The sequence below is a fragment of the Drepanopeziza brunnea genome (genome assembly GCF_022702325.1).
Source record: "Drepanopeziza brunnea f. sp. 'multigermtubi' strain 214-2 chromosome Unknown ctg4, whole genome shotgun sequence".
NCBI classification, from domain to species: Eukaryota; Fungi; Ascomycota; class Leotiomycetes; order Helotiales; family Drepanopezizaceae; genus Drepanopeziza; species Drepanopeziza brunnea.
The window spans coordinates 1,901,630-1,924,325 of NW_027094067.1; the positions used below are offsets into that span (position 1 = coordinate 1,901,630).

Consider the following 22,696-nt stretch of genomic DNA (forward strand, 5'->3'; position numbering starts at 1 on the left):
TGATTTGAGATGATGGTTAGTGCCGAAGTACCTGAAGACCTGGTTCCGTGATTGCTTGTCGGGAATTTACCAGGTAAGATGCAGGAAGTGACTGTTCTTCCCAGCTATATCTCGCATCCAATTGGGCACCGTCAAGCTGATAATTTCAACGCAATGGAATCATGCGAGGTTGCGAATGAATTCCCTCGTGCAGAGATTCTTGCTTACCTACATTAACCTCGATCAATGTCGTCTGCTGGATAAAGCCGCTAGTACATTACTCCGTACTTAGCGAAAGGGCCAGTGCGAGTCGGTTTTATAGCGAGGCCCGATGAAAAGCCTCCTCCGACCCACAACAACCCCAGGCCGAAAAAGTGTCCGGGCCATGCCGGCCATGCCACAGCAAAACGGGCCCACTAAACGGGCCCACTAAACACGCCAATTGGCTTGCGGTTGAGAGAGATGACGTTGATGTAAGGAGCAAGTAGGGCCCAGTGGAGAGCAGTTGGTTCAGTTGGCCCAGTTGCAGGTGAATCAGGTCAGCTTCTCGTTGTGATCACTACACATACTTACATATACCATTTATCACTTACGCTTCTATTCTCGTTCAGCTTGTTCTATTTACCTTTTGCTATATCGTACATTTACGTATTTCACAAGTAATTGTATCGAAGCTGGGTGGCCCTCTCACTCTCACTCTCTCTCTATCTCTCTTCAAAGGCGAATGCCTATCTCCCACCTCAACCCTCACTGCCGGAGCTGCTGCTATTGATTGTTTTGAATGACTGACTGACTGACTGACTGACTGACTGCTGCGACCATGACCTCTTCCTTCCCACACGACATCCTTTCTCCACGCGCCAGGCTGGGCCGGCCCTCCTCCAGCAGTCAGAAGACGAGCGATCGCTTGCGCGAGCGCGAGCATCGCCCTTCTCCTCTGTCGATAAGTAGTACGCGTGCAAAGCTCTACTTCAGTAATAATCAGCGGCCGCAGCAGCAGCAGCAGAGGAGGAGCGTGTTTAGAGAGGAAGGGCTTGATGATTTGAGCTGCAGTGTGCATCGGGATGGGCCGCATATTGATTTGGGGGGCTCAAACGAGGCTGATGCTGTTGCGGTCGCGGTCGCCTATGCTAGACACACAAAGGAGGGAGACGAGGGTGGGAAGGAGCAGCAGGGTGCGGTGAGGGGGAGGGTGCAAGATATCAAGACGGAAGAGGTGGGCGATGGGAGTGCAAATGCAAGTGGAAATGGGCAGCCGTCGTGGTATGCAAAAATCGCAGAGGGGAGTCGCCTGCTTCGCAAGAGCTCTGCAACGGCGCTGCCTGGGAATATCTCTTCTATACCAAGGTTTGCCTTGATTGCGGTGTTGCTTACGCTCGTGGTGCCTGGGTTTCGGTATACTGGTGGAGAGGGGAGGGACAGTGCTGCTGGGGCGGGAGCGGATGCGGGCGTTATACGGAGTGCCGAGTTTGTGGATAATGCGTCGACGATTGAGGGGAGGGCGAGTAGTCCGACAGATATCTGTACCCGGTGGAGTAACCAGAGTAGGTTTCACGGCACCGGGCGTGTGTTTGGTGGGTAATGGGTACTGGGACTGACGGGCTGCTAGTTGCGAATGTGAATGGGACGGTGTATATCTATGGTGGGCGGGCGAAGACGAAGAGTGGACAGACTTCTGGAACATGGAGTACGTTGATACGGTTCAGTGTGGTGGGCGTAATTTTGCTAACTGGAATCTTTAGATAATGACTTCTTAAGTTTGGACTTGACCAAGACTTGGGAAAGAGATTCCCCAGCATTGAAAGGTCTTCCGAAGCCCTCAGGTCCTCCCGCTGTAGCTATGGGCGCATTATGGCACTCCTTTACATCCTTGTTCATGTACGGAGGACAGTTCTCCGACAACCCCCCAGAGTCCCCTCTCCCAGTGTCAACGTGGGAATATAATATCGGTGCAGGGACCTGGAAGGAATGGGCGAATCCGCAGACCTCTGCCGGAAACCACTCTGAAGCGGGGGGGTTGAGTGTGCAGAGGTCTGCCGAGGGGTCTGGGATCAGTGTGCCTGAGCTGGGCAAGAGCTGGTACTTTGGGGGCCACTTGGATCTCTATACGACCCAGGGGTGGTCAAATCAGATTGCTAGGGTGTATCTGAAGAGCTTGCTGGAGTTCACGCATCCCGGGTATGCAAATTCCGGTGTTGAGTCTTTGGGCACCTCCAACGCTGCGCCGAGTGGAGGTGTGTACAGAAATATTACAGGAGGTGGGTTGCAGGATGAAGCTGGCTTCACCGAGAGGGCTGATGGTGCGCTTGTCTACATTCCTGGATGGGGAAGCGAGGGTATCATTCTCGGCTTGGCTGGAGGCACTAATGAATCATTTGTGAGTCTCCAAGCCTACATAGGCTGGTATTCCTGGACTGACTTTCACCCAGACCGAGATGGATACGATCGATATTTATGATGTTGCGAATAGCACGTGGTATAAGCAGGCGACATCCGGAACAAGCCCTCCTATCCGCGTCAATCCATGCGTAGGAGTGGTGGCCGCTCTGGACGGGACATCTTTTCAAATTCATCTTTACGGTGGACAGAATCTCATACCGTTCGGAAGCCAGATTCAGTACTCCGATATGTGGATCCTAACGATTCCGTCCTTCACCTGGATCCAGGTCGACATGGACGGGCAATCTGTACCGCACGCCCGTGCAGGCCATCAATGCATCATGTGGGATGGACAGATGGTTGTTATCGGTGGTTACGTGGGCAAGGACATCTCGTGCGACAGTCCAGGAATCTACATCTTCAACGCCTCCTCCCTCCAATGGCAAAATTCTTTTGTGTCACTTTCGTCATCTTCCTCCGGGTCCTCTGCGGAGACAGACGACCAAGGCTGGTCCATCCTCCAAGGCTCGCGAGGCTACCAAGTCCCAGCTGTCGTCCAATCCATCATCGGTGGCTCCTCCCAAGGTGGAGCAACAGCCACCAGCCCAGCCGTAGGCGCCGCAACCGCGGGCCCCATCGCAACGGGCAAACCTCCGATTTTCACAGTCACGCAGTCCGGCTCAATCGTAACCCAAACCGCTCAACCTACCTCAACAGGCTCATCCAAATCGGGAACTAATGTCGGCGCAGTCGCAGCTGGCGTAGTTGCCGGTCTTCTCGCTCTTCTAGCTGGCTACCTAGCTTTCTGTTCGTGGTTGTACAGGAAACAGCTCGGAATGTACAAAAACCATGTAGCGATGGCGCAACGGACAGCGTTTACGAATAGCCCCGAAAACGAGAATTGGAGCTCTGAAGCTGAGCCGAGCGATCTCGCCGCGGCAAAGGGTCGAGAGAAGCCTGTGGGTTTTATGCTCGGTCCGTTTGGGACCGAGATTGGAGGCAGTGGATCCGGGAGCGCGAGTGCTAGTGCGGACCGCTCGTCGACGGGTTCGAGGCTTGCTCCTGGTAGTGTGGAGAACAGCAGCGTGTATGGGAGTGGGGGTGCGTACGGCGGCGGCGTGATGCCTGGGGCGCACTATGGGCGGATGAGCGAGGGCGATGAGGGGATGGAGTATGATCTCGGTGCTGGGGGGCGGCCGCAGTATCTTGGAGCTGGGCGGCTGAGCCACAGTTACGGGAGGCTGGGTGTCCAGACGGCGCATTCGAGCGTGGAGGATCTCCTGGGGGGTCAGGAACCGTCATTCTTCAGCGTGGTGTGGAACCCGCGGAGAACGCTGAGGGTTGTGAATCTTGATTGAGGCGCTGGGCTGGGCTGGGCGATGTGGTGCTCGATCGGCGTTGGCCTGACGTGGATATGTGGTTAAACATGGTCTGGGTATCCACGGCTCGACTGGCATACAAGGCGCTACCTATGATTCGAGTGGTCACAGCTATCTACGGATTTCGTTTGCTTCGGGAGTGGAGTTGGCACCGAATAGGTCCGACGTTGGAAATTTGAAGATCTGTGTGTGTATATTTGGGGCGGGTCGGCCAAGGCGATTCTGAAGATACCGTTCTGTTAAACTAAGTAGCTTTTATTACGCATGATATGATACCCCCTCCCCCACTATTTTATAATTCTTCTATCTGTTCAGCAACTCGTAGCAGCTATACTATAGCTGAAGAAGACAAAAATCATGGGCAATGAAATTTACAGAGATGATAAAACCAGATGGGATATCTCGCGCTTCCCTTCCTGTTTTACCATGCATGTACGTCTGTCTAAACGTTTTGATCTTGTCGAGGTAATATAAAATTAAATCAAATTGGAAACCAAGATTGCCAATAACCACTCTACTCCGCAAACAAATTTACATGTGGGATGATTGATCTCTCGATAAAGGTAGGAACGAAATAAGAATGAATTATTATTAGCTGCAGGATTTACCTATCCGCCACCAATAATAGAAAATTTCGAATTACGGTTCCCCATCACAAAGAGAGAGAGAGAGAGAGAGAGAGAGAAAGAGATATATATACTTCTTGTTCATCTGTGCAACTGCTTGCTCTACGGAGGGATCTTGGATTCTATCCATCTGCGTTTTAGATTTTCGATTTAATTCATCATTCATCATTCATTATTCATCATTCATCATTCATCGTTCATCATCTAGTCCTCTCTCTCTCTCTCTCTCCTTCCGTCTGCAAACAAAGCTTGTTTTATTCTTTGATTCCGCCCGCCTCTCTCTCTGTCTCTTCCTCGTTCAGCTTCGCATAATTATTCAGATACGATGGTACGAGCAAAGAAGCCGGCCTCCTTCGCGATCTTCCTGCTCGCCGTCAACTTTCTCTTCAGCAGAGCTCGAGCTCAGGGATGTTTTTCTTGGCGGGGGGGTTGCAATCATGCTGATGGGAGACGAGGTGTGGTTGTCGTTGGCTACGCGGTCGTTTCGGAAGTGAGTTTGGCGAGGTTTTTTTTTTTTTTTTTTTTTTTTTTTTTTTTTTTTTTTTTTTTTTTTTTTTGGACTTGTCGCGATTTATATATTTATATACTGTATATGTGTATGGGTTTGAAACTAATTATTGACGCGAATTTATATGAGGCTGCTGCTGCTGAGAACATCAATCAAGACGACGATGGCGGCGACGACGACGACGAAGACGACGACGGGATAAAAGAGATGAAGAGATTTGCAGAGATAACGACAACCTCCTCTAATAATCAATTAGGAGCTGGGCTTTATATGGGTGAGTTGATTGATTGATCGATCTAGTTCTGTATAAATATTTGTTTATTTATTTATATACAGATCGTTTTACCTACCTAACTACCCACTACCTATTACGCGGGAGCTAATCATTGATGAATTTCAAAAAAAAAATAGTAAACAGACCCGATAACCTGCTAATTGCAGAAGAAGGGAGTCGTAGTCGGTATTGTGTCATCGAAGCGAAGAAGAAGAAGATACGACGTCTTAAAAAAGTATATATCCCGGAATCCTATGAGACGGGGATCGGGGAGGATGGGAGTAGGGAGGAACAGAGGTTATGGGGTGATGAGAAAGTCATTGTGCGGTATATCAAGGAGGAAATTGGGGTATCGAAGCCCGAGAGAGCGCTGCGCTTTGCGTGGATTGAGGGGCGCGATTGGAAGCTGCAGATGATGATTCCGATGACGGTGGTGGAGGACGGTGAGTTGGATATGAGGAGCAGATGCTATGACTCGAGAGACGAGCTGATGGAGTTTTCGAATAAGGAAATTAATTGGGAGGCTTGGGGGATAAGGTGGGTAACCCAGCTTTAGATTGATCCTTTGCGAGGGAGGGAGGGAGTGTGGCTCGTCAATTGTACGTAGTGTGAGTATGTTAGAAATCGCGAGGTTTGTTTATTCCCAGGCCTGACGGCCCTCCGCAAAGCTCCGGGGGGCCGTCAGGCCTCTCGAGGTTATCGTTTCCGCCTGGGCAGGAACGGGTAAAATTACAGTCCTTCGACTTTGAGCGGGTTCGAATGTCACCAGATGCGTAAGTGACTGACTTGTGGGATGACTCGACTCGACTCGACTTGAACTCGACTCGAATCGAGCAGAAGCGGGCCCAAAGGCCCCGAGACAGCATAGGTAGTTTCCTCTCTCTCGTCCAGAGCTCTCCATGGAAACCCACCGCCTTACTTCTTCCTACCAGCATTCTCGTCACCAGGCCTCGGCTCCTCGGCAGACAACTCCTCTAACACCTGCTCCACAGCCGTCTCTTCTGCCTTCGGCCCCAGATCCCTCCTCTTGATGCTCCAGCCCCCTTTCCACCCAACCCAGCCCGGGTTCCACGGCGACCGCACGAAACACACCAGTAGCGCACCGCACACCATGCCCACGCTCGCACTCCCGCTCGCGATCCACCCGCCCTGCGCATACAGCCTGTTCCCGGCCGCCGTGCCGGTCAGCTGCCCGCAGAACACGCACACCATGTAGGCGGTGTTGACCCTGTTGCGGGCCTTCGGCTCGATGGCATAGATGGCGGACCGGTTCGCGATCTGCGAGGATTGGAGCCCGAAGTCGATGGCGAAGGCTTGGATGATGGGCCCCGCGACGGTGAACTTGCCGGTGTAGGTGCCGATGATGGTGCCGGCGAGGCAGTAGAGGAGGCCGAGCACGACGCTGAAGACCGGGACGAACTTGTCGATTACGGCGCGTGAGTAGATGGGGCCGAGACAGACGGCGCCGATGCCGATGAGGGCGAAGAGACCGATGATGAGGGGCTTGTAGCTGTAGGGTGGGGAGGAGAGGAGGAAGGTTAGGGTTGTCCAGTAGCTGGTGAAGATTGACGAGGCGAGGAACCCGACGAGGCAGGCTTGGACGAGCACGGGATGTTTGAAGAGCATCTTCAGGATAGAGCGGAGGATGTGGAAGTAGTTTATGCCGTCCGGATTGGTCGAGGGATAGTCTGGCATGAACAGAAAGAGGAGGATGAAGATGAGGTATTGGACGCCGAAGGAGAACCAGTAGATCGACCGCCAGGAAGTGTACTGGGTGAGGATTCCTGAGAGGAAACGGGCGATTAGCATCCCGAGGAGCATGCCTGAGACCACGATCGAAAGGTTGGCGGCTCTGCGGTGGGCTGGCGATAGATCCCCTACCAGAGGAAGCATGAGCTGGGGGGTGACTGTCGAGACGGAAGTGATGAACGATATCGCGAGGAAGACGGTGAATGAGTCTGTCAGACATAAGCCGAGCCACTGGGCGATGTCAATAGCGCTGGTCGTGCGGCAGAGAGGAGAGTGTCTACCATTGTAGCAGTAAAAAAGACAAGGGTAAGCACGAATGCTCGACGACGTAATATGTCGCCCAGAGGACATATGAATAGCAGGCCTGCGGCATAGCCTGCTTGTGCCATCGTCGGTACTTGAGCCGCCTTCTCATTGGAAACATTGAACTCGGCGGCCAATATATTGAGGATTGGGTGACTGTAGTAGAGGTTTGCCACTGTGAACGTCCCAGCCTACAAGTGTTAGTTAACAGAATGTTTAGATTCCTGGAACCGAGTCTTGACCCTCTCGACTGTCACTTGGCATCCATCCAGCCATACCTGCCTAACCTGTGCAGTCCTTCGGTAAAGAGGTATCCACTTACGAAGGCAAACAGAAGGTTTAATGCAAGACCGAATTTGGGTGGCGAATCTGGATCCCACCTGCATCTCTTGGGAGTCCAAGACACGACCCTCCAGATCTTGCTTGCAAACTGATTATCTCTGATGCGAGAAAATCTTCGCTTCTCGTCACTACCCGGTCTCGAAGCAGAGACCGAGGCGCTTGCATCTCCACCGGCATCAAGTCTCTTCTCCCCGGCGTCCTCGTTTGGCGCAGGACTGGCGACCCCTTCTTGGGACATGGACATGGTCGCCATTGTCGTCGTCTTCGCCACGGAATTTGAAGCTGTCCGTAATCTTCGTAGCGAAAGTGAGGAAGATGAGAAGAGGAGGCGAGGCTCTTCGATGATCATTCCGCACCTGTTCACTATCGCGATGATCTTCGGATTTCCCCACGGTTTGTTGACTTTCTGCGGGGATAACTGGGCCCGCTTAGCCTTAAAGCCGAAGGGGCGAGTCCAGTCCAAGAACCAGGAGCGAGAGTCGAGACTCACGACCGGAAGCGGAAAAGCTTAGCCCAGACCACATGATCCGTTGTTGAGCTACTACTACCGGTACTACTGTAACTAGTATGTGGTTTTGTGAGTCTGACAAAAGTGAAACATGGCAGGCGTTGTGTGGAGTTGATTGCAGACAAGTCGCTCGCCTACGGACATCGCAACAACAACAGGATGGGGTGGCCTTCTCGGTTCGGCTGAAAGATTCGGGTGAAAGGTTCGGGTGAAAGGTTCGGGTGAAAGGTTCGGCTGAAAGGTCAACAATTACGACTAGCAGCCCAAATACGGAATTGCAATCTCCTAGGGAACAGGGGTAGTTGTACATTGATACGTATCTACTACTCGTATATCTGTCCTTCTATACGTCCAGGATCTGATCTGCCAACCCAGTGGGATTTGGAAGAAAAAGAGAAAAGTAAACAAAAGCAAAGGCGAAGTTGGGCTGGAGTTACCATGTATATGCAAAACAAAGCAACCGCATTCCTCGGTTCTGCGACGCGAGGATCAGGATTGTTGGTTTTGGCGTGTCCAATCATATCGCCATTTCCCCAGGACCGGATCCATCCCATCCAGGCACAGTGGAGACTCGGTTTAGCCTTCCCCCCACCAACCCCCACCAACCGCCCCACATGGCTGTCTGAGCAGCCAATAGGCCCCGGCCGCTCCTTCCACCAGTCCTAGCGTTTCGGACATGACCTTTTCTTTGCCAAGCCGGCCGACTCACCAATATTTATCCGTACTTGTACCTACCACTTCCACCAGCTCCATCTCATCCAAGCTTTCACCGTCGTCTTCTTCCTTCCTGTCAACACCGCATCCATCATTCCATCATCCCATCCCATTCCATCCCATCACCTTTACACTGCTTCACTGCTTCACCTCTTCACCTCTTCACCTCCTCCCCTCGTCCCTTCTCAACATACAAACAACATCAATTGAGTCGATCCTCCATCCCTCAACTCAACTCAACTCAATTGAGCTCAACTCTTCTCCTTCAACTCTCCACCCGTCAACATGTTCATCAAGTCTGCCGTCGCCGGTGCGCTTCTGACCAGCTTCGTCGCTGCGCAGACCTTTAACTCCACCGTTGACCCAGGAAACGTCCTGCCCACGACCAAGTGTAAGATGCGCCGATCTCTTTTCCTCGTTCAAACGCAAAAGATGCTGTGCTAACGACCTCCTTCCAGCGCAATGGTGCCTGTCCCAAATCAACGTCTGTGGCACTCTGTGCAGCGGCGAGGTCAACAGCAACGAGTGTGATGCAGTACGTTATACGATACTACCAAACCCAAAATGATTGAGACTTTTGGCCATACACTGACCGTTTCACCCGTAGCCTACCCTTGTCTACAACTGCACCTGTGCCTCCAACAACTCCGCTCCAGGTCTCGCATACTACACCGGAACCTTGCCAACCTTCGTCTGCAACCAAGTCTTTGAGAACTGCATCGCTGCCGGAGAGAACGACCAAGCTGCCCAAGCTGTCTGCACAAAAAACAAGGACGCAAACTGTGGAACTCTGGACCCGGACAACTTTACCGCCCCTGCTGACACCTCAAGCTCCACATCATCCTCTGTAAGTATTCAGAAAGTCGCACTGCCTATGATGCCCCGGGTGAAGCGTGAAAACTTGATGTCAGACGGTGCTAACTCGTCGCTCGCAGCCCTCCCCATCAGCCGTAAACTCTCCTTCGGCCGCTGCTGGAACTGCTACCCCTACAAACACTCCCAACGCTGCTGGTCCTATCTTGATGCCCGGCCAAAACGTCGGTCTCGGAGCCATTGTTCTTGCCGCCGGTGCTGCGTTCGGATACATCCTTTGAGCGCAGATATCTCTTCCAGGCCTTGGCATGCAACGGGACCGTCTCTTCACGATATTACTTTCTTGGACGCGTCTGCGGCTGGATTGTGAATACCCTACTTTTTTAAAAAATAAAAACGGCGTTTATAGCATTGGTGCTGTGGCTTGCTTGTGCGTTTTGCGCTTCTAGCATCTTCAAAATCGATGCTGGTAATCTGCATTCGAATTGCTACGACAAGGTAGCATAATAATAGGACGAGGGGATGATTTTATGATTGGAGAAAGAAGGATGGGAGAACCAGGTGTGTCTTGGCTTTATGTTTGCCCCGAGACCAAGTTTAAGAAATGCATGGTATTAATGGAGGCCTGCCTGCTTCAATGGGCTCATTGTTAAACGCAGAAACTTCTATTCGTTCATTCTGTACACGCGTGCTTTCCCTTTCCACACCTTCCAATTTCCTTTCCTGCCCGTTGCGCTGCATCCGAGATGCCTCCTTCACTCGCTCATTCTTTTGCATCGCCAAGAAAGTTTCCCTTTGTCTTCTCATGGCGTCCTCGATGAGAGAGGATTGTGGATGTTTTCTTTGTCGCATGTTTCCAGAAGACCCTCGACTCTTTTGCCTTTAACGCCTTCAAATATACTCGGACGTGGTCACCACGAAATGTCCATCCTTTCATCCAAGCAGATATGACCGCACCTGTAACCTTCGGGGTGGAGATCAAGTTCCTGATGGCCTACGTGCTTGAAGACGCTCCTCTCCCAAACCACGCCGAAACTCGACAGCCGAGACTCTACCAACCCGAGACCGACATTGAAGAATACCCCGAACAGACGAAGACGGCTCCCGAGACGAGAGAGGCCCACGAAAATGGCGCCCGCTTCGTGCGAGCCAAGCAACGTATCCGCGAGGTGCTCCAAGAAGCGAACCTTCCCGTTGGCACAATCGATACAGCCTCCGACGCTCCTGGTGACTACACGAAATGGGAGGTTGTCGACGACTCCTCCATCGAAGTCCCGCATGACAGAATCGGGTACTCGTACTTCCAAATGGAAGTCCGCTCTCCAACATACGTATACGCTGTCCAAGCGCTCGATGATGTCCGACTTGTATGTAGGCTTCTACAAGACAACTTCGTCCTCCGTATAGTGCCCAGCTGTGCACTACATGTACACACCGGCCAAGGAGATCAGGGCTTTAGCTTTGAGACCATACGACGACTGGTGTCGTTCCTGTGGGCCTTTGAGCCGCAGCTCAATTCTCTCCACCCCCCGGAGCGGCAGGATACATGCTTCGCGAGGTCGCTGCGCGAATCGTCGCGGTACTCGCTTGAGTACCAGGATAGATACGATAGGATACCTACGGGCCTCGACGGGGCTGTCGATATCCAATCTTGCCAAGACTTTAACATGTTGTGCCAGATGGTGGAACCGAGCAACACGTCAAGTCGGTACGCACAAGTGAGTTTAGCCGGTGTCCTCGCAGCTTCGAAGGACACAGCGCATAAGATGAAAACGGTGGAGTGGCGACAGCATCAAGGGACCCTTGACGCAGACGCTATCTGTCACTGGATCACGACCGTCGTTGAGATCATGGAGATGATGAGGGATGTGGACTACTCATGGTTTGCCGGCGACCTGCTGATGGTCGCTCTGCAGGAAAGGTGGATGAAATTAGGGGATGGTCTCGACGGTCAACGCGAAGTCGAGATGGGCCCTATCCTGGCGGAGAGCGGATTCACGGTCGTTGATCTACTCAGGACTTTGGACCTCAAGCCACAGGCGGAGTATTACAGTGGCAGGTGGCATAAACTGGAGAAGAGAGCGGCGCCGCCGAGGAAGTCGAGGATTGTGTGGGCGTATGAGACGGAGGAGGAGCCCGGGACGAGCAGGTATGCGACTTCTCACGCGGGGAGGCTGCTGTGGGAGCAGATGCGTGTTCTGGTAGATATGCAGTTCTCGCCCGTCATGTTTGACCCTGATGATGAGATGTGGCCCAAGCATAGTCTGAGGGCTGAGACGCCGACGATGGAGGAATGGGGTAATGATGAGGGGATTGATGATACTCCGAGTGAAAGCTAGGATCGACGCGGTGGTGGTGGCTCCGAGCCGCCGCGTCTGGACTTAGAGCAGGAGCAAGAGCACGAGCAGGAGCACCCACCGATGCCTACGAGCAGGCCTTCGTCTGGCCAGTCTTGTTTCTTCATGACGTCTCAAGAGCGTGGACTATGGCGATTAGAGCAAGAGCAAGAGTTGGGCGGGGAGTACTCCCCGCTGCCCCGTTGCCGGCTTTCGCGCTCATCACATAACCTGTCCATGGCGACGTCTGAAGATGAGCGTGAGCTGTGGCGACTGGAAGAGGAGGAGGCGGAGCTAGACAGGGCCATTGCGGTCTTGGAACAGGTGAAGGGGGAGGAGGAGGAAGGGATGGATGCTGTGCACGCGCTGCTGGGGGATGTGGAGTGGAGGGAACGCCTGAGGGTTATGGGCAATGGGGAGGAGGTGAGGGGGGTCAGTGATCCGTTTGATGGTTCGGTGGCGAGAGGTCTCGAGGGTGGGCGAATTGACATGGGGATGGGGACGGAAATGGTGGAGGTGGAGGTATCGCCGCGGACGAGGCCCGTTGTCGATGTGGTGGTGCTGGAGGGGGTGGCTGGTCTTGATGAGGCCGAATTTATGGCTCTGTGAAAGCGGAAGAAAAAATTGAAGAGGAGGCTCGTCGATTTGGGATCTGATTTCACATTTCCAGTTCTTGCGTTGACACTAGAAAGTAATCCCAGCCATGAAAATTATCAGAAGCCTATCTATCATCAGAAAGAAATAAGTATAACCCCCCCCCTTCCCCCCTTTGTGAGCAAAACTGCGAGGGAAAAGGTATGTACAGTCGACCAATAAAAAAATTTTGCTCAAAAAAACGTTTTTGACTTAATAAGTCTTCTGACTTTTAATTGTATGATATAATTTTTAATATAATAATATAATTCATAGTAACGCCTCAGTGGCTAATAATGACGACTGGCGGGAGACAATAGGTGATCTGACCTCAGTAACTTTGCAGCGATTGAGGGGGGTGTTGAGATTGAATCAGCGAGCGGTGGTGCGGGGGGGGACGGTTTAGCTAGCGCATAAATGTTTTTGTTACGTCGAGCACGAAGAGGAGGTAGGTAGGTAGGTGGATGAGTTACTTTAGCGGGTCTTTTTTTTTTTTCTTTTTGTTGTTTGATATATATACATATATGGATTGCTAGGACGGATGAAGGGTTTATTTGCCGCCTGTTTGAAGCTGGTATGTTTATCTATTGTCTCTTTCTCTCCCTTCTCGCTACCTTGCCCTTTTTTTTTTCTGTTTTTCTTATACATATCAAGCATCTTCAGGACGGAGAACATCCAAGAGACCTCCCGCTGTCCGTACTCCACCTATTTTGGAAATCCCAAGCACGTTCGGGACCTCAGCAATCTCTTCAACGCCGTCTGGACGTTCGAGGAGCAGATGTTGTTTGAGACCTATCCGTCCGGGGCACAAGGCCAGTTGTAAACATCACGGCTCCGTCCTTTCGAAAAGCTATCGGTCTCCAGAAAAGAGCTGTAGGGAGATCGTCGGATATACCAGCATGGAGAACCTGATGTAGTTGTAGAAGAAGGGAGCCAGCCTATAGCCAAGCATACCATAGCTGGCAAGTACGATTTACTACTACCTCGGCGCCTATCTCAGCGCAAGAAAGGTCATCGACCGGGAGGAGATGAACGGGAGAGAACAGTGGGATTTAGAAAGCACAGGAGCTTCTTGCTGGACTTGCTGGTTTACAAGGAGACTGATCCAACCCTGAATCAAATTCGCTATCCAGCCTCTCAATCCAATCCCATCCTAGCCTCAATCGCCTGCCTTGTCTGTCTCCAACGCCGCACCACGCCACGCCATAATCTCGAACTCTTCGTCTAGCATATCATATTCCTCCGCTGCATACTTCTGAATCCCCTACTGAACCGAGGTTCGTATTCGTCGGCTTCTGTCCAAGCGCGAGCCGGACTGCTGCCCCTGCTGCTGCTGTTGCTTCTTGCGAGACCAAGGTCTCCAGTTCGTTCCGTCATGCTCAACCCAGACAGAGCCTGAAGGCATGTCATGTCGACTTTTCCATCAACTTCCGTCCGTCGCTGATAGCAATGCTAAAACAGCGGTGAACCTTTCGCTCATGATAATGATAGCATGAAAAGTCAAAGACATAAGAGAAGAAGCAAGAAAGACGGGAATCGGGTAGAGATATATACGAACTACCATCTGCACTAATACAATAGGAAAGGGCGTACGGCCGATGCCTCTTGAACGTATGGAGGAATGACGTACGTAGCCGCAGAAGTCTGGTACAGTGACTACTTTTTTCTCTTTATTTTTTGGCCCCCTTTTTCTTCCTTTTCTTGTTCAAATCAAAGTTTTTTTTTTTCTTTTTTTTTTCGGTTTATCTCTTTTTCCAGGATATTTGGAAAAGGAGAAGTATAGAAGAACATGTGGTCCAGCAAGTGCTGATAAATCTCGGCATGCCGTGGCTACTTTAAATTGAGTGGAGTTATTCCAAATTCTCAACAGTCAGCTAGCACGATGCAGACCCATCAGATAGTTTTAAGCTATCCCGCCTAACTCTTCATTTCATAGAGAGGGCATCTTCGATTGATCCAGTCTAGCTGCCTAGGCGTACGTGAAGGGTTGCTGGGGTTGATTAGAGCTCCCCCAAGTTGCCATTTGGCTTTTGGGACGTTTGACACCGAATAAATGACAATGTCTGCCTTTTCAACTGGCGAACAAAAGGAATGGCTGCAGAGCGAAGTAGGTTGGAGTAATGACTGCGTGGCCCTCAAGGCCACTCATGGTATTATGAATACTATTGTATGGTGTTTATATCTGTCTGGTGTCAATCGGAGTTTCTATGTGACTAGCTAGCCTCCCACTGACCACATACACATAATGGGATATCGGAAGACACGCCAATGCCACGCTAAAATTTCAAGATGCTACCTTTGTCTGCCTACTGCCAGTGTTCTGTAATGACCCATCCCCATCGTCTAGGAGCTGAGCGCAAGACAGGCATCAACTGCGAGACCAACCCTGGCATACATTAGCGACATGCGACCAAGAATATATATGCTAATTACTTACCTTCCCTCTTTCTGTGTGACCACGTCGCTAATGATCTCTCTGTCCAAATCTGGGAACATTCCCGCCAGCGTCTCAACAACATTAGCATGTTCTGCCCTCTGGATCCGATGCGCTTCTGCCGCTTCGGCACTCGCCTGTCTCGCAGCTGCATCTTCGGCTGTCCGTCGGCTGCGTTGACTATTGTCTTGGGTCGTCGGAGGGCGCGGCAGGCCTTGAGGTGCATCTGAGCTGATTTGTGGAGCCGGAGTCATGCGGGGAGTATTGCCAGGTAGAGGCGTCCTCGCAGGTCCTGATTGGGAGTGAGAGGGGCCGGCTTCTTCTGAAAATATCCGTCCTATCGAAGTTAGTGGCCGCTGGATGGTGCTTAATAGTCCGCTCATGGGTGACTTCTCATCTAGTCCCCCATCTCCGCTCTCGTATTCGTTTGACATTCGAAGATTTGAAGACTCGCCATCCATTGAATGACGAGGTGTCACCTGAGGGCGGCTAAGAGTCGATTTCTCTGATAGTTGTGTGGGTGGAGGTGGTTCCACGACTTCCTGTGCCTGGTGCTTCTCAGCAATAGCAGAAACAGCAGCTTCGACATTCTTCTCAAACTCCTCGTCGGAAATTGTCAAGCTAGTACGGTCAAGATTCTCAATAAATTGCACAGCACCCAGCTTCAATATGTTAGCAGGGCCCAAAGACGTGCAAAGAGGACTTACGAGAGAAGACAGATAGTAACCTGCCTCTCCAGCTAACTTATCTTGGTTCCGGAATCGAAGAATATATTGTACATTGGATACCATGTGCTCTGGGTTGGCCTGAAGCACTACGTAGATCAGAAGAGGCATGAATGAGTCTGCAGACGAGTCGGATTTGGAGTGTTTGAGCAAGCCTGGCTAATCAGCAAGAAATTCTGGTCGGAAGAGGGTGGAAGACTTACCGAATATCACTTTGCAGCAATTCAGTACACAGATGATTTTGTCTCTGGGCGCCCGATATGTCTTGATCTTAAGAAGCTCTGATTCTGAGATTAGTACTTAGTTACTGAGCGTTCGCGCAGTATGACTTACCTTGCTGAGCCAAAATCAAGAAACGTTTTCCGCTGTCACCAACGGCTGGTATATCTAAATGTTGCTCCTTGATCCATCCATAGATAAGGACTTTTTGGGCAAGGATTTCATCACGCTCAACATCCTCTTGATGCTGGCCTTTCCTTCCGGGCCCCATTGGACGCTCGCCTCCCCTTCTTTTTGATTTAGATCCGGGAATCGGCTGTGGAGGCGGAATGGCAGGAGAGAAAGTCTGTGTGTACAACCGGTTCATGACCAGCTTTTCCATACCTTCACGAGCGTTGTCAAATTCCGCATCTGAAACCTCACGCCAGACATCACACTGGCCCATTTTAATGGTTATAAAGGCAAGAAAATCCCCTATTATTTTCACCTGTTCGTGAACCATCCACTGCTTCTTGCCAAATTCTTGGAGGAATGATCTCAAGAACTTTGCTACGGGATCTGCTGTTCGATGTCTCAGCTGCTCCAAGAACCGGTGAAAATCAAAAGGCAAATCTGGTTCGGGCTCTGGCTCCGGGGGTGGAGGTCTATGCAGAGCAGGAGGGGGTAGTGGATCCACATGTTGATATCGATCATCACTAGCCCTAGACTGCCTCAGACTACGAATTGAATCAGGCTTTGGGGGCACAGTTGGCCCAATATCCTCAGGATCTCGAGTCTGTTGTTTACCGGGGGAGCCAGTAGATATCGGTAGGTCTTGCATGCTGTGACCGGCACTCGTGAAAGTTGCATTCAATGGCTCCAGACTAGACTCTCTCGGCGGATGTTGGACAGGACTCCCAAGAAGCGGTCCAGCAATTTCGAACCTGGGAGACATAATTTCTTCATGGCCTAGCCCTTGTCCTTCCTCACTAAACTGGTTCATTATAGTCTGAATCTCAGACCTCGAGCTCTCGCGCTCATCACCACTTGCAGAAGCCTTCTCGTCAAAGCCAGCATCAGACCGTGTAGGTGATCTTTCCCGGGCTTCCACATCCAAATTACGAGAATATTGTGGTGTTGAGGTAGCATTTGATGTTGAGCGTGACGGAGGTTGCGATGAGTATGGTGTTTTTGGTGTCGGATCATTGTAGGGCATGTCGATGGGAGAAAGATGCTGCTCCGGAAAAGGCTTCGCAGATGGGGCTTTAGGCTTCAAAGTCGCAGTCGATGATTCCATGGGGTCGTGATCTAGGGCTACTTTCTTTCCCTTCGAGGCTGCTGTCTCGACTGTCTTTGGGACGTCCTCTTCTGCTCCTGGCTCCTTGTCCCCGCCCACTTCTTGACCAGAGCTCCAAACCGCCGAGGGTGCCGAAAGGTCTTGCGTATCATTATCGTCTTTTGTATCAGGCACTAAATATACGTTGCCCCCATTACCGCCATTCGAAACCAGAGAATTCCCGCGCTCTGATGATGCCTTGTGGGCTTCTTCAGCACCACCTCCAGTTTCCCCCATCAGCCCGGACGCTGGCACTGCTGGCACTGCTGGCAGCGCATCATCTTGATGGCTGGGAATGTCTGCCGGTTGGGTAGGAGGAGACATGCACCTACCGGGCGCCTGTCCGAGGCGTTTGATTGCAATGCGTGAGATTGGCGGGGTATTCTGCTATGGATATGGCGAGACTCGGCGGTCGCGATCGACGGCTCCAGAGGAACATTAAAGAGAGCCGACTTTGCTCGGGCGGGTGCAATAAATCATCTAGATTTTAGCGGACGTCGGGCCAGTTCCAATATTGACTCGGAGTTCTCGGAGGATATGGTCGGGTCAAGTCAATCAATTCGGTTTGGCTCGTCGCTGGATCCACGGGATTGATCGTCAGCCAAAGCGAAGCGAGACGAATCCCAGCCAGTCCCAGTTCCACCATGTCCGTCACTGGATCACTGCATCAACTCTACAGAGACAAGAGAACCACGACATTTTCGATACCAGCCTTTTATCCTCGGAAAACTTGAGCATGACACCGAACAGTCCACCTACAAGCCAGCCCTCGTCAGGAAATGTGTGGCATCCATGCGGCCATCTCGAAGCGATGCTACCAAGCCCCGAGTGATGACCTGAAGAATTTGCTCTGCAACCGAGGACCCGACCACCTGGGACAGGAACGCGTACAGATCGATGCCAGTGCCGGTGAAGTTGACGGAACATCGTTCTGGATAGTCCTCACATCTACCGTTCTGGCATTGAGAGGTGGACACATCACAGCTCAACCATTCCTCGACGTGTCAAGTGGTTCGACCTTGTGCTGGAACGGCGAAGCATGGAAGATCGGGTCTAACCCAGTCACAGGTAACGATGGTCAGGCTGTATTTGATGTACTCATTCAAGCAAGCTCTGCTGATTCAAGTACATCAAAGTCTACCATCGAGATTCTGAAAGTCTTAAAGAGCATCTCAGGGCCTTTCGCTTTCGTGTTCTTTGACAAGAACCATGGCCAGGTATACTTCGGCCGAGACCGCCTCGGAAGACGTTCTCTGCTTTTCAGTAGTAATGAAGTGCTGGACACCTTCCAATTGTCCAGCATTGGGGATGAAGCTGGCTCGTGGCGAGAAGTCGAAGCCGACGCGGTCTATCAGCTTTCTCTTGATAGCAGAGCATTTCACATGCATGCCCATGAACAAGTTGCGGATTTGGGAACAGCCATCGCGCCAGTCCATAAACATCACTGGGACACAGCTGGCCTTGAATCCGTAAGTTGTTTCCTACTATGGGCTTTGATAGGGAATAGCTATAGATTGACAATTCCTCTTTTAGGGTATATCATTAGGTAAATTCAACAAAGAAGTGCCCACGGAGAATTATGCCCTGGACAAGCAAACAGAATCGGTAGGACTATTGCGTCAACACTTGAGTGAGTCTCTCAACCTCAGGGTTCTGAATATCCCTTTACCTCCAATCCCTGATAACGGGCCCCGTGTTCGGATGGCTGTTCTTTTCTCTGGCGGACTTGATTGTACTGTCCTCGCGCGCATGGCGCATGACATTCTTCCAGCAGACCAGCAGATTGATCTGCTCAACGTTGCCTTTGAAAATCCAAGAGTCGTACGTGCTGCGAAGAACGGACCAAAGCAGAAAAAACAGAAGCCAGGCAAGGGTCCTGGCCAAGAAAGCGAAAATTTTGGAGAGGACCTTGCCACAGAAGGTCGGAGTCATCAAAGCTCCATCTACGAAAGCTGTCCAGATAGGGAAACAGGTAGGAAGGCTTTCCGAGAGCTCCAAAAAGTTTGCCGTGACAGATTCTGGCGATTCGTTGCGGTCAGTCATGCCAACATACCGGAAGTTAAAATATCTGATATCTTGCAGGTCGACGTCCCCTACACAGAGACTATAGCAAGCAGAACCAAAGTCATCAGTCTGATTTCTCCTCACAACACAGAGATGGATCTTTCCATAGCGTATGCTCTGTACTTTGCAGCACGCGGAGTTGGGACAGCTACATCGAGTCTAGACTCTACACCCACACCTTACGCAACACCCGCTCGTGTTCTACTTTCCGGGCTCGGCGCTGACGAACTTTTCGGAGGATACACCCGTCACACAACAGCCTTCAGCAGAAACGGGTTCCCGGGACTTCTCGATGAGCTAAAGCTAGATGTTGACAGACTCGGGAAGCGGAACCTCGGCCGCGATGACCGCGTAATCTCACACTGGGGTCGCGAGGCTCGGTTCCCCTACCTAGACGAGAACCTTGTCAAATGGGCAGTCGAGTGTCCCATCTGGCAAAAGTGTGGATTCCGGCCGCTTGCTTCCGATAAGAAGCAAGATCCAGATATCGAGCCAGGGAAGAAAATTCTGCGCTTGCTCGCATACGAACTTGGACTCCATTCAGTGGCGATGGAGAAGAAGCGAGCTGTGAGAAAGTCACTTTTTATCCCGAACTTTCCCTGCTAACGGCTACAGATCCAATTTGGCGCTCGCACAGCAAAAATGGAAATCGGGAGAACCAAGGGCACCACGCTGATATCCTGATCCTTGAGACCAGCATCAGCAGACACTTCGGCTGTGATGATAACCAGATACTTCTGAGCTGCTCTATGCACCATCCGGAAAGCTCACCCAAACCTGCTTGTCGTGTGTTTCTGTGCAAGCAGTAACCTGGAAGTGGAGTGCGGATGCCGGTTGGAGACATTGCACAGGCATCTATGATGTAGTAAAGGCAAGTCTGAGCCACGCTGCACCCAAGAGAATTAGGGATACGCGGCTCATACCTTGGCATTTTATTGTCTTTGCTCTTCCTCTGGACCTGTCTTGCGCTAGTTCATAAGCTTAGATGTCTCGTCCGGGGGCCATCGCGACCTTGAAACATGGGCACCGCACCTATCGAAAATTCTTGGAAGTTACTCGAGTTCTGTTCATTATCTGCCCGCAAAAAGCCTACGTTCATCAGTTTTTTCCCATCTTGCCATCACCTATCTATTCCCATTGTTTCCGGTGTTCCCACACCCGGTCAAACAACTCTCGTTGCCACCAGATCCATCGATCCACTTACACTGCATTTCCCCAATATCCGGATTTTCTCCTTCTCCCCTCAGCCCCCCTCCTCTCTATTCTCGTCCGTCTCGTAGGTCCTACAATGCAGATACCACACGAGCACTGAACCCGTGGCCCTTACCCTGCAACCCCCCCCCGGCTCGCTTAGGAGGAGGAAGTCATGAGCCGACTCGTCACCCGCTCAAGCGATCCGCCCTTCCCCATTCCCACCTCGCATCCCTCGCCCCAAGGCACCGGATTTGTTTCGTTCCCAGATGTCTCTAAATTTCTCGCGATTTCCTAGGGACTACGAATTACCACTTACAATTCCGGCACGATTCTCTCTCTCTCTCTCTCTCTCTCTCTCTCTCTCTCTCTCTCGTTCTGCTTTATTTCCCTTTCCTTGCCGCTTTCTCTCTCTCTCGTTCGTCCAACCCGATCGATCGTGGTTAGCTAGTACTTTGCCCCCTTCCCGGCACGTCGCTAAGTAGAGAAGTAGACAAATCTCATTTCGCCTGGAATGGGAACCTAGTTCGAGACCTTCGTTCCTCTGTCTCTTCGCTCCGCCTGGTGCTGCTTGCAAATCCCCTCCGATTCGTTCGCTGATCTATTCCAAAGACACTGTTCTGCACCGTTTCTCTGGCGATGACTGATCGCCACGCGAGGAATGTTGCCCTAGACTTCTGCTGCAGCGACCGAAAGCTGGATGGCAAAAGAAAAAAATGGGATAGGACAGGATACGGCAAGAATAGCAAGCAAGCAACTGCCTAGCTCTCCTTCATTTATTCTTTCTCTTCAAGACGGGGAATGCGAAAGCCCCAGTCTCGGAGGGGAGGGAGGAAGGGATGCGGAATATATCTACTGTACCTAGAGCTTAGCTCCCGGCGCATGAGCAACGCGAACAGCTTGGCCAAGTACGGAGCTACTGTACCGGTACATGATCTGAAGCCCGAGCGGGCAGAGCCGTAGCTTGGATATATACGGACCCACCGAGTTGCTACAGTACTACTGGCCAGTCCCTATCTTCCAAATCTGATAGACAGCTGAACGGAACGGAACGGGGCGTGGCGCTGCACACCCTCAGTTCATTTGCGTGCGGCTCTTTAAACGAGGAGGGGAGAGAGAGTCACCGCCGCAGATGCATTGATTGGCCATTGGACACGCACTGCACGCCGTCTCCCCAGCCGATCGACACTAGGCGACTTGGGATGATATGTCTGGGGAGAAAGAATGTACGGAGTACCGTAGGGAGGTAAGGTATGTATGTACTCTGTGATTGATCGCTGTTGCATCTAGGTAATTCCCCGCACATTGTTTGGGGGATGACGAGAAGGATTATAGAGAGAGAGAGAGATATATATATATATATGCATCGCAGTAGATATACATAAATGACTATTATACGGTATATATCTCATCGGACAGTAGCGCTGTAGCGTTGTCTTGACGAAGCAGATAATTCGATGCGTGACCAAGACCCAGGACTTCTTGACGGACTTGGATGGGCCTATCACATCACATCACATCACATCACATCACATCATAGATGGGCGACCCTCTCCTACCGGATACTTACCTACCGGTACTTATCACGCACTTATCAATGCCCCTGGCCCGTGCTTGGCCATGCCCAAACCGGGCCAGCTTGCGACATCCATCTCATCCATCTTTCCATCATGCGCCACGGACTTGTCGAGTGATAGGTTAAGGTAGGTAAGGTGGGCAAGGTGGGCAAGGTGGGCAAGGTAGGTAAGGTAGGTAAGGTAGGTAAGGTAGGTAAGGTAGGTAAGGTAGGTAAGGTGGGTAAAGGTGGGTAAGGTGGATAAGGTGGGTACGGTGGGTAAGGTGGGCAAGGTGGGTAGTTGTTATGCTACCGGTACTTACTACTACTATATTTACTCCATCTGGCCTGGGTTTCACCTATTCTGATATCCTCTGCACGTGCTGGCGGAACTCGCAGTCCAGTTTGGTCCAGTTTGGTCCAGTCTGTCTCTCTTTCTGTTCTTACCCCATCGAGACTTTTCTCCGCTAGCACATACAGTACATAAGGTATGCACATATGTACATCCGTACGTACGGGGATGGGGATGCCACGATCTCTCCCGATCGTTATGGCAAGCGATCCCTACCTACGAGAGCCAGCAACACCGTAATACCGTAATACCATAATACTGTATATAATACTATAATACCTACAATAACTGCATAACA

General features: G+C 51.4%; 6 protein-coding genes across 6 annotated transcripts; 4 read left to right on the forward strand and 2 right to left on the reverse strand.

The window, feature by feature from the left end:
* Positions 1-799: 799 nt before the first annotated feature.
* L3040_003330 (uncharacterized protein) lies at positions 800-3,716 on the forward strand (the record flags this gene model as incomplete). Its single annotated transcript, XM_007293653.1, has 4 exons — positions 800-1,523; positions 1,589-1,666; positions 1,722-2,356; positions 2,409-3,716. The coding sequence occupies 4 exons, from the start codon at positions 800-802 to the stop codon at positions 3,714-3,716; spliced, it is 2,745 nt and encodes a 914-aa protein (XP_007293715.1).
* Positions 3,717-6,060: 2,344 nt separating this feature from the next.
* On the reverse strand, positions 6,061-7,792 carry L3040_003331 (uncharacterized protein; the record flags this gene model as incomplete). The annotated part of the gene is made up of 3 exons (XM_066154426.1): positions 6,061-7,125; positions 7,176-7,388; positions 7,520-7,792. The coding sequence occupies 3 exons, from the start codon at positions 7,790-7,792 to the stop codon at positions 6,061-6,063; spliced, it is 1,551 nt and encodes a 516-aa protein (XP_066012388.1).
* Positions 7,793-9,046: 1,254 nt separating this feature from the next.
* Positions 9,047-9,855, forward strand: L3040_003332 (uncharacterized protein; the record flags this gene model as incomplete). The annotated part of the gene is made up of 4 exons (XM_007293651.1): positions 9,047-9,152; positions 9,220-9,296; positions 9,369-9,608; positions 9,697-9,855. The coding sequence occupies 4 exons, from the start codon at positions 9,047-9,049 to the stop codon at positions 9,853-9,855; spliced, it is 582 nt and encodes a 193-aa protein (XP_007293713.1).
* A 666-nt stretch (positions 9,856-10,521) lies between these two features.
* On the forward strand, positions 10,522-12,519 carry L3040_003333 (uncharacterized protein; the record flags this gene model as incomplete). Its single annotated transcript, XM_007293650.2, has 2 exons — positions 10,522-11,872; positions 11,960-12,519. 2 exons carry the CDS (start codon positions 10,522-10,524, stop codon positions 12,517-12,519), a joined length of 1,911 nt encoding a protein of 636 aa, XP_007293712.2.
* Positions 12,520-14,886: 2,367 nt separating this feature from the next.
* L3040_003334 (uncharacterized protein) lies at positions 14,887-17,560 on the reverse strand (the record flags this gene model as incomplete). The annotated part of the gene is made up of 6 exons (XM_066154427.1): positions 14,887-14,929; positions 14,981-15,639; positions 15,685-15,857; positions 15,906-15,983; positions 16,036-16,357; positions 16,409-17,560. 6 exons carry the CDS (start codon positions 17,558-17,560, stop codon positions 14,887-14,889), a joined length of 2,427 nt encoding a protein of 808 aa, XP_066012389.1.
* Positions 17,561-18,015: 455 nt separating this feature from the next.
* Positions 18,016-19,984, forward strand: L3040_003335 (uncharacterized protein; the record flags this gene model as incomplete). The annotated part of the gene is made up of 4 exons (XM_007293647.1): positions 18,016-18,705; positions 18,770-19,270; positions 19,319-19,867; positions 19,916-19,984. 4 exons carry the CDS (start codon positions 18,016-18,018, stop codon positions 19,982-19,984), a joined length of 1,809 nt encoding a protein of 602 aa, XP_007293709.1.
* Positions 19,985-22,696: the final 2,712 nt, after the last annotated feature.